Consider the following 11,933-nt stretch of genomic DNA (forward strand, 5'->3'; position numbering starts at 1 on the left):
AGATGTCTATGCAATTTTAGTGGATTAGTTGAAAAGATTGTTAACTGATTGAACTGACTCGCGGGAATCGTCATATGAAAGCCTTGGAGGCTTGGTCGATATGATTTGAATTCTCGACTCTGATAGTACAGGATTAGTCCTTGGACTTGAGGAATCATGTCAGTCACATGCATATGATGGCTATATCTTACATCTGACGAGAGATGACTGTGTCTTCGATGTGGTCATTATAAATCTTATCCAGTGTAGTCGGATTATGTATTGAGGACGGTGGGTTTCGAGACAGAAGTCGTCCCTTATCAGTATATGATGGATATAATCTTCTGTGCACTTTAAGATGGTTTAGACTCTCTAAGTCTATGGCCATACCGAAAGGTCGAATAGGAAATGGTTTCCTTTGTCAATGAATAGAGTAACGCATCTCAAGTATTCAGCATAGTTGCCTGGTCCAAGATGGGAATCGGTGCCCAATTCCATGCCCTACACTAAGACCGAGAGATGGTCGATGGAAGAACCGTACCTATATGGAACTTGAGAGCCTAAATGTTCGCCCCAACATTCACCTAGTCTCTAGTGCAATGGACCGTTGCTAGACGGTCACCCATGGTGACGGGCGTTTTTTATTAATGGTTAATTGAAAATAATTAATTAAATTAGATTTTTAATTAATTATTTGTGTTGGATATAATGCCCGAGTCTAGTTGGGGGTGAATCTAAACAGTCTCACACAAAATCGCTATGGAATTGGTGGAATTAATTTGAAATTAATTCAAGAAGAAATGAATAAATTTAATTGGATTAAATTAATTCAAGGAGAATATATAAATGATTGGATCATTTATTGAATAATCCATTTGATGGATGACTCAAGAATTAATTAATTAGATTAATTAATTTTGGCCTTAACACCTTTAAATTAATTGGGTTAATTTATCAGGTTTGACTTAATTAATTGATTAGATTAATTAATTATTGTTTGGGCTTAGATTTATTTAATTGGGTTAAATGAATATTTGGACTTTGTTGGGCTAAAATTAATTTAATTAATTAATATCCAATAAATTTCGATTGGGCTTGATTTAATTTGATTAAATCAAGCCTGATGAATACTTGAAGTCCAAGCCAATTTGAGGGAGGTTGGACCAAGTTAAGAAGGAGTTGAAACTCCTCGCCATGATTAATATGATGGAGTGGTTATTTCATCATGGTTGGAGATTATATTTATGTGGGTGTATAGGTTACCTTGGAGGCAAACTTGATAGTTGTTGAATTTTGAATTTAATTGTATTTAATATATAAAACTACACATATCCAACACAATCATGACATGAGTCACGAATTTTTTGCTCCTTTTCTCTCTCAAATTATTCTCCTTTAGTTCTATATTGAATTAGATTCAATCTAGAATATAAAACAACCCAAAAACACTAAATAATAATGTTCGTTTGGAGTTGTTTTTCCTTCTTGTTCTTTGTTCTATATAGCAATAGAAAAAGAACCATATCTATTTTATTTTGTGGTGTGGACAACTTAGAGGAATTCTAGTTTGAATTCCCAAGTGAACAGAATAGGAGAACGTAAAGGGAATAACACATGTTTCTCCTCAACTATAAAAACAAAAAGGTAAAGTTTCATGTTTTGCTTCTATGTTTTTTGTTTCATTCGCTAGCCACTTGTCAAGCATGTTTACATGCTTATTATTGTGCTTTTGACAAATACCGAACGTCCGAGAATTTCAAAGGGAACACCCCTTTGAACCGTTTTAATCGAAAACTTCTACATAATCAATTATGATATGTTACCATTAGTTATTGAACTAAACAAACAATTACAGATTTGCAAGTTAAATTGGCTAGGCAAATATTCTTGACAATGAATAACGATATCTATCATTCATAAATCAGATTATTTGTAATAAAAGCACAGAGAACAAGACAAATACCGATATGAATAAAAGTAGAAAGCATAAATTAGATTTCATAACTTGTTGAAACTAAGCATTCACCAAGTCTTCAACCGGAATGAGAGAACTAGCTAGACATGCTCATGGAAGAATGAACGAAAACAAAGTTAAGAAAATATCATAAAAACGTAGAGAAATAGAGAGATGAGAATTCAAGGCCTGAAATTATCAAAAGTTCAAAACTTGACTCTTAAAGTGAATGATATCACATATATATACTAACTAGATACCTAATTCTACTAGGATTAAAGGTAGCTTTCTAATTGAACTAAAAGACTAATGGAAATAAAATTATAATCCTAGTTAAAATCCTCATTCATCAAAAGGTAGTCCAAGCAACTCCAAATTCTTGCCAAAATTCGAGTTTGAGTCTTGTCCAAATTTCCATTTTGGTTCTTTTCTTTATTTTTCATTTCATTTGTTCTAATGCTGCAAAATGATATTTAATTAGGAAGATTTGATCACAAAAGAGGTCAAAATATCACATGAAATAAGCACAAAATGCGATCATATCAAATTTCCCCCCACTTAACCTTTTGCTTGTCCTCGATGGAAAGAAATAGAGATAAAATAGGTTTAAGAATTTCATTCCAAACTTTATGGATCACAGACGAAAGTACCCAAGCAAAATCTAGTTAAGTGTTCAAAGAATGGTACATCATATGATAAAGACAACTCAACAAGTTTCAAATAAGTTTTCACAAGTTGATTTTCATCAAAAACTAAGCATGAAAAACAAGTGGACTATGCTCTCATATCTCCCAATCTCTCAAGTGTTTTTGGTTGTTGAGTGTTTCGTTCAAATGCTTCACCATAGGCTTGATTATACACCAAAATCTCCACCACTTAGAATATGCACACATTTGAATCAAGAGGTTTTATATTTTGGTTGTAATGGGGCTTTGATCTAAGGGTAGGAAGAATAAGGAAAAATGAGGTGAAAATCCAAGAAACTAAATTGGAGCACCAAGTGATAGATTCAAGAATCCAAACTTATCAAAATTGATTTATCTCATGCTCTAATTTCATGTCCCACATTCCTCGACTTGAGCTATACCTTTCTTTCAAAGAGAGATAGTATTTTTTTCTTCTTTTTTTCTTGATTTTTTCTTTTTCTCTTTTTTTTCTCTTTATTTTTTTCTCGTTCTTTGTCTATTAAGGCATAGAACAAGATTATCACATGACATGTTAGCTCATAAACCTCCTTTACAATAATTGAGATATCCCCATACTTAATGTCAAGACACATTCTTAGAATAAATCTTTGTTTCCTCGACGCTCTACTAGTCCTTGGAAGGGCTAAATAATAGAAATAAAAAGACGATAGAGTTTGTTTATATTTGAGGTTTCATAAAAAGGAATTAAGGCTTATAAGGCTCTAATGGGCTTACTAAGGGGAATTGCATGTGGGTGGTCTTTTAAGCTAAAGGAGTTTTTATCCTAGTACCTCTATCATTTTCAAGTGTATGCATAGAGATGTGGTCTCGATATGGTTCAAAGCAAGTCATAGGAAGACAAAATCATGATGCATTGTCTATCAAGAGAAGAAAAATTATAGATTTTCATAAGTGTAAAGGCTCAAAATTCCTCTCTAGGTAGTTTATGTCCACCGATTTTCCATATTCAATTTTCAAATCAAATCACAATTTGCAAAAATAAGTTTTTAACCGTAAGTTGTCAAAAGCCTTTAGATGCACACTCTTATCACACATCGCCAAATTATTACTTGATTAGCCTAAGTCTTTGATCATAAAGCTAGCATGAGGACAAGAACAAAAAAAAATTGGGTTCTCATAATTGCTCAATAAATATGAGAGGGGTAGCAAGCATCAATTAAAATAATTAATCGACCGAGCCTCATTTTTCTATCAAAGCAATCATCAAAACACCCTCCCCCCATTTAATTCCACATTGCCTCAATGTGGCAAGCATGCATATTTAGGACGATAAATAAGAGAAAATGAGAAAGAGAACGTCCCTTAGTGATCCGGGGTAAGTGGTGGAACTGCCGGAGCTCGAGAATTGTGAGATCGAGAATGAGAGGGAGAGTCCCTTGTGGATGCTCACACATCTTGATAGATTAGTTGGCCGAGTTAGGCATGGGCATGCCTAACTGTAATGTTGATGCATGTTCACCTTGACCTGCAAAAATTGATTGTAGTGGTATCACAACATTCACAAGAAGTTAGATGAGAGAGAAAAAAACAATTGAGAAAAAGAAAAGACATGGGTTGCCTCCCAAGAAACGCCTTTTTTTAGCGTCTCTGGCTAGACGTTGTTGTGCCTCAACTTAAATGATTTGAACACTCTAAATCCACTTCTTCTATGCCCGGTGATGGTGTGGATTTAGGAGAACTTGGCGGTTCATGGATAACTTCTTCCTCAAACTTATTTTGTCATGAAAGACTTTGTTTTTGTAAGTTCTTGGTCTCGATGTGAGGCTTTTGTTGATTACCATCTTAAAGGCTCCCTCACCATCGAACATAGAATTTTCTTGCACCAAAGGGTCAGTAAAATCAAAGAGAAAAATAGAATGGACATCATTAGAATATTGCATGACACCACTAATGCTAAAACTCATAACCTCATTTTCAAATTCCATAGAGAGAATTCCGGCATCAACATCAATTTTGATTTTCGAGGTTTTAAGGGATGATTTTCCTAGCAAGATGGATGTAGAATTAGGAAAAATATCCCCCATCATATCAAGCACATAAAATTCAGTAAGAAAAACCAATTCATTAACTTGCACAAGTACGTCCTCAAGAACTCCTTCGGGGTAAACTACGGATAGATCAGCAAGTTGAAGAACAACCCCCATTTCTTTCAATGGGCCAACATTAAAAAATTCATAGATAGTAAGAGGCATAATATTAATTGAAGCACTTAAGTCACACATGGCCTTTTCTATTCCAATCTTTTCAATTTTGCAAGGGATATACAACGTACCTGAATCATTATATTTAGGAGGTAGTTTTCTTTGAAAAATGTCGGACACACTTTCTCCCATACTTACCTTTCATTACCTCTCAATTTGAATTTGTTGGTGCACAACTCCATGAGAAACTTTGCATGGCGAGGTATTTGTTTAATTGCATCGAGCAAGGGAATATTCACCTCAACTTTGAGTAAAGTTTCAAAGATATCCTTCTCCTCTTCCTCCACTTTGGACTTGGCGAATCTTTCTGGGAAGGGAGGTTTGGGCGTGAACACCTTAGGACTATCCTTGCTGACTTGGTTGGGTTTTTCAACTTATTTTCGAGGAATTTCGAGTGCATCCTCTATTTTGCCCTATTGTGTGTGCCCACGCCTAGTGCTATTTTTGAGTTGTAGCTCTTTTCCACTGCACAAAGTAATAGTACGGACATTTTGTTTAGGATTAATGGTAGTTTGAGAGGGCAACTTACCTTGAGATTCCAAGCGGCTGATGAAGGAGGCCAGTTGGCTCATTTGGGATTCCAAATTTTGTATGCTCAAGCGGGTTTCTTGTTGGAATTTTTGAGTTTCTTCTTGGAATTGTTGGGTGCTCAAAGCACCATTATTGGGATTGGTTTGAGGTGGTGGTGGTGGTTGTCGGTGTAGAACCCTTTGAAGTTTTGAGGTTAATTGTCAACCTCAAATTTGGGTGATGTCTCCATCCGGGGTTATAGGTATTGAAAAATGGGTCATATCTGCTTTGTTGTTGCCCAAAAAATCCACCGATGGCATCAGTATGTTCGGTCGATTCTCCGTGAAGTGTAGGACAAGGGTCGGTGCAATGTCTTGAAGATGTACATATCCCACAAATCTTGACTTGTTGAATGCTTTTCTTAATAAACTTTTCAACAAGAGAGGTAAGTTTATCTAAACGTTCATCAATAGAAGTACTTACCTCGTTTACCCTTCGTGGTGGGTTGTCATTTCTACTATCGAATTATTGATTATTAGCCGCTATGATTGTGATTAGTATGCATGCTTCGGTAGGCGTTTTGTTATACAAAGCACTTCCACTAGCTGCATCCACCAAGCTTCTATTGCCTCAGACAATCCTTCATAGAAATATTGAATTAGAAGATGGTGGGGAATTTGGTGATGGGGGCAACTCTCCACCAATTGCTTAAATCTCCCCTAATACTCATAGAAACTTTCACCGGAGAATTGGCGTATTCCACTTATTTCCTTTCGGATGTTTGTAGTCCTTGAAGCGGGGAAGTAGTACTCAAGAAATTGTTTCTTGAGCTCGTTCCAACTAACAATAGATCCCAAAGGTAAGGAGTAGAGCCAATCTTTTGTTTTATTGCCCAATGAGAATGGAAACGCTCTTAGCTTAACTTGTTATTCGGTGAGTCATTGAGGTCTCATGCGGGAACACACCACATGGAGTTCCTTGAGGTGTTTGTGCGGGTCTTCACCTGCAAGGCCACGAAAAATGGAAAGTAAATGGATGAGACCCGATTTAAGTTCAAAATCAACATTTAAATTAGGATATTCAATGCAGAGTGGTTGTTAATTTAAGTCAAGGAAAGTCATCTCTTTGATCGTTCATTCCGAATTTGAGCCATGACTTCGTCTTTAGAGTGGCTAGACGTGGGCACGTCTAACTTAGAATCTGCTGTTGGTTTGGAAGAAATAGAAGCCTTTTCCTTGTGTTGCTCGATTTTTTTTCGGAGTTTACAAGCGGTCTTCTTGATCTTTGGGTCAAATTCAAGTTCACCTGTACGAGAAGAACGTAGCACAAAATCAAGTAACAAGAAAAATAAATTAATTTAACGACACCAATCCCCGGCAACGGCGTCAAAATTTGATGGGTGCCGAATCCACCAAAAATAATTCCTATGAACACTTTTGTAGAATTGTGAGTAGGGTCGAATCCACAGGGATTGATTTTAAATTAATTCATTCAAAAATAAAAAAAAATTAGGGGGATTCTTGATTGTTAGGAAGAACAAAAAATAAAAACTAAATTAAACTAAAAATCTAATAAAATTAAAAGAGATAAATATAAGAGAAAGTATTCCAGTTAAAGACAAGATCATGCTTAATTCTCCGATCGATCATAGATGCAAAGATAACAATTATTCATGATAAATAAATTGGTTATGGCCATTGGTACGACCAAACGACCTCACCTTTTCTTACTTTGTGGATAGTCAAGGAACGTCCGTTGACTAAATCCTTAATCAGTAAACAATCTTGGGAACGTCCTCAAGATATAATTTACCGACAACATTAAGAACTAGAAAGACCCAATTCTAACTAATAAATTCATACGAGGATTTATTTAAATTAGATTCTGCATTCCCCACAGCATAATTGAAAACTTCTACATAACCAATTATGCTATGTTACCACTAGTATTGAACTGAACAAACAATTACGAATTTGCAAGTTAAATTGGTTAGAAAAATATTCTTGACAATGAATAACGGTACTTATCATTCATAAATCAGATTATTTATAATAAAAACACAGAGAACAACACAAATACCAATATGAATAAAAGTAGAAAGCATAAATTAGATATCACAACTTGTTGGAAATAAGCGTTCACTAAGTCTTCAACCGGGATGAGAGAACTAGCTACAAATGATCATGGAAGAACGCATGAAAAGCAAATTAAAAAAATATCATAAAAATATAGAGAAATAGAGAGACGAGAATTCAAGGTCTGAAATTATCAAAAGTTCAAAAGTCGACTCTTAAAGTGAATTACATCACATATATGTACTAACTAGATACCTAATGCTACTAGGATTTAAAGGTAGATTCCTAATTGAACTAAAAGACTAATGAAAATAAAATTATAATTCTAGTTAAACTCCTCATTCATCAAAAGGTAATCCAAACAGTTCCAAATTCTTGCCAAAAATTGAGTTTGAGTCTGGTCCGAATTTCTATTTTGGTTCTTTTCTTCATTTTTCATTTTATTTGTCCTAATGCTGCAAAATAATATTTAATTAGGACATTTGATCACAAAAGAGGTTAAAATATCACATGGAATAAGCACAAAATGCGATCATATCAGTAACTGTCAATTAAATATAAATGATACGTTTTGTATGGAAAAATGATGTAAAAACATTGTGTTCTTGATGGAGTTTTCTACGAAAAACATGATTTTTGAAGTTTGTGTCCCCTGAAATCCTGTGAACGTAAGAAGACGCACCATCGATTAGATTGCACCAGATTTCAGAAGAGTCCAACATCAATTTTTGCACCATTTCAATTTTCTTTATATATTTGCATTGAATAAATGGTTGGAGATAAGTATGCTAAAGCATTTTGCTTCCGCACTTAATGATCTAACATATATATATGATGTAAATACTATATATATATTAAATATAAATTTTGACAATAATTATATTAAAATCTCTTATTTTGTAAATAGATTTATATTTTGACCATATCACTTATGTTTATGCTTACAAAACCATCATGGAAGATTGACAACATCGGAAGACATGTAAATGCAACAACCCATGCACTCAGTAAGTGAGCTTGTGAATCAAATTGGGATGAATTTATTAACATTGATTGTATCTTAAATATGATGAGAATTGACGCTTGAAACTTCGACTTTATTCCTTTTTGGTGGTTTATTTAAACCCAACTTTCAATTATAACAAATACAAATTAGTATATAAAAAATACCCATACACATATAATATAATATTAAGTAGGGAAAAGTATTATTTTAGTCCGCTAAGTATGTCTAATTTTAATTTTAGTTCGATAACTATATATATTTTTGTTTAGGTTCAGTAACTTACGAAATTGCTTACTTTTAGTCCTCTGGCAGATTTTCGAATAATTTTACTCCTGTGAGTGCATATGGACTAAAACTGCTTTTCAAAAGTTGTTGCTTACTTTTAGTCCTCTAATAAATTTTCGAATAATTTTACCCCTGTGAGTGCATATGGACTAAAACTGCCTTTCAAAAGTTGCATATGAGTAAAATTGTCTGAAAATCTGCTAGAGGACTAAAAGTAAATAATTTCGTAAGTTACTGGACCTAAACAAAAATGGACATAATTATCGGACTAAAATTAAAATTAGACATACTTAACGAATTAAAATAATACTTTTTCCAATTAATTAAACAGAAATTTTCGAATTAATAATTGTATTTGTAGTTAGGTGGAGGGTTTTTTTCGAGAAAGAAAGCAGAATGGTTCATCTCCTAACAGCTAGTGCAGCCACCTCATTATCAACTCGAGTCTACCACTGAGGAATTAATTATGGGTCAGTAGTCTACCCATCACTTATTAATTAATTAATTTTGATATAATACTTAATTAGGTTTATTAATGAACTACTGAGTCGGCTAATCAGTGGATCCAATCTTAATTAGTTTGGTTCACCTCAACTTAATTTTCACATTTTTAATGTACTACTTTTCACATTTTTCAAAATCTGAAATTTTCAAAATATTATTAAAACTTCCTAATTATTATTATACTTAGCTATATATATTTCAATTACTATGTATATGTATATAATCTTTTAATATATATATATATATATATATATATTTACATGTTGAAATGACTACAAAATTCAATTTGACATAATTACTAATTAATTGAAAAATACTTTTATAAAAAGTTAATATATTGAATTTAAATGTTCATTATATTCCCTATCATTCATTTGGCACATCTCTGCAGCAAAACCTGAACCAGATCAATACTTTAACAAATTGATTTTTACAAATTTTTTTACATCTTTTATTTCATTAAGCATACATATTATGTATACATTTCTTTAAATAAAATAAATAATATAATATTCGCAGTTTGTACATGTGACATGTATATAAGTAAAAGATGTAATAGAATTTTAAAATAAAAATTACTTTAAAAGGTGAAGCAAACATACTGCTGATTAAATTAAAATTTTATTCGTAGGAAGAGTGATAATTTTAGTACTGTTTAAATTAAAATACGCAATTTGATCTTACAATTTTAAATATTGACGTAATTTGGTAGCAAAATTCCACTTCATCAGTTATATCAACATGTAAATTGGAGGTTTCGGCAAAATTAATGATGTGACTGTCAAATAGGAATAACTCGACAAAAAGAAAATTACAACTTGAAAAATTTGAGGGAAAAGCTTGATGATAAGGCTAGTTCTTCCAATGTAGACGTTCACATGGTTGATGACGTAAAATTTTCTGATAAAATTAAACGAAAAAGCGTAAGATTGTCACAATTTTTAAAGGTATATGACCAAATTATGAATTTTAATTTAAATAAAATTAAAAATACCAATTTCTTAATTTACACGAATAAAAATGCAAGGTACCTTACTTTTTCGATTCAACTTCTAAACCAGTCACAATGTAGACAATCTCAAACTCCACGAACCCCAAAAATGAAGATATGAGAAATAATCCATCATGATACGTAATTGGGATTAGCACTATACTATGCCATAGGGAAGTTGAACTAACTCACACCCTTTTCCCACCAACCCACACCCAAAACCCTTTTGAAGTTTCTCCAAATCCATCTCTATATAAACCACACCACCCATAATGTCCCATGCATCCAACACTCAGGTAATAGATCGAAAACTCCTTCATCAACAACATAATTCTCGCCGGAACAATGGCATTATACGATCATGCCCGCTGCCTCTCCTTCTTCTTCTTGTTGCTCATAACTCTCTCATCTTTTCAGGCCCAGGCCCGCCACCTCCTAGAGGCGTCCGCGGCATTGCCTGACCTTCCCAAGCCCCAAATTCCAGCTTTACCTAAACCTGAGCTACCCACACTTCCCAAGCCTGAGCTACCCACACTTCCTAAACCTGAGCTTCCAACGTTGCCTAAGCCTGAGCTGCCCACGTTGCCAAAACCCGAACTTCCAACCAAGCCCGAGCTGCCAACATTGCCTAAGCCCGAAATGCCAACCCTGCCGAAACCGGAGCTTCCAACTAAGCCCGAGCTGCCGACGGTGCCTAAGCCCGAAATGCCAACCCTGCCGAAACCGGAGCTTCCAACTAAGCCCGAGCTGCCAACGCAAGAAAAGGCTGAGCTGCCACCATTAACAAAGCCCGAGATCCCAGAATTGCCGAAACCTGAGATCCCAGAACTGCCGAAGCCCGTGATCTCAGAATTGCCAAAGCCCGAGATCCCTGAATTGCCGAAACCAGAGCTCCCAACGTTGCCGAAGCCCGAGATACCGGAACTGCCGAAACCAGAGCTGCCAACGTTGCCGAAGCCCGAGATACCGGAACTGCCGAAACCAGAGCTGCCAACGTTGCCGAAACCCGAGCTGCCAACCCTCCCGAAGCCCGAAGTGCCGAAATATCCTTGATTTGCGTACTAAGAACAGGGTATAATTGTTTTCAAGACTCTGAGGAAGGATTCTTTCAGAATATTATCCGCATGATGTAGTTGTTCTTGTGTCTGTTTGCAGTGAGTTGTAGGACCTGCAGGTGTTTGTGATCATCAGACAGCTTTATGTTTCTACTGGTGTTGTATTTATATATACTTGTATTAATCTGCTTCGATTCGGACTTGTTTCTAGTGATTGTCTATGTATTGCATGATTTATTGTTACGTTGACTTCATTATTGTAATAAACTAGATCTACTTATATATATATATATATATATATATGATTCTTGATTCGAATTTTGTACTTTAAATTAATATTTCTTCTTATATATATATTTCTTTAAATATATGTATCATGCATTAAAGGAGCAAAAGTGTTTTCTAAATTCGATTGCAAAACGAGTTTTTATCAGATTAAAATAGAGAAAAATCAAGAAAATTTACTGCATTATCTACACCACAAGGACAATATATCTGGAATGTGCTTCCAATGAGTTTAGCAAATGCACCCAGATATTTAAAAAAAAATGGATAATCTTTTCAAAAATTATTTTGAATTCATGTTTGTCTACATTGACGACATACTGATTGCATCTAAAAATATAAAAGAACATATAACATCTTGAAATATTTTCTTATGTATAA

At 34.3% G+C, this 11,933-nt stretch overlaps 1 protein-coding gene across 1 annotated transcript; it reads left to right on the forward strand.

Moving 5' to 3' along the window:
• Positions 1-10,476: 10,476 nt before the first annotated feature.
• Positions 10,477-11,579, forward strand: LOC105162969 (uncharacterized). Its single transcript, XM_011081150.2, has one exon. The coding sequence runs from the start codon at positions 10,558-10,560 to the stop codon at positions 11,263-11,265; it is 708 nt and encodes a 235-aa protein (XP_011079452.1). The 5' UTR covers positions 10,477-10,557; the 3' UTR covers positions 11,266-11,579.
• The last annotated feature ends 354 nt before the right edge of the window (positions 11,580-11,933 follow it).

This window comes from Sesamum indicum, linkage group LG5, assembly GCF_026168435.1.
Source record: "Sesamum indicum cultivar Baizhima isolate 11 linkage group LG5, ASM2616843v1, whole genome shotgun sequence".
Taxonomy (NCBI): domain Eukaryota; kingdom Viridiplantae; phylum Streptophyta; class Magnoliopsida; order Lamiales; family Pedaliaceae; genus Sesamum; species Sesamum indicum.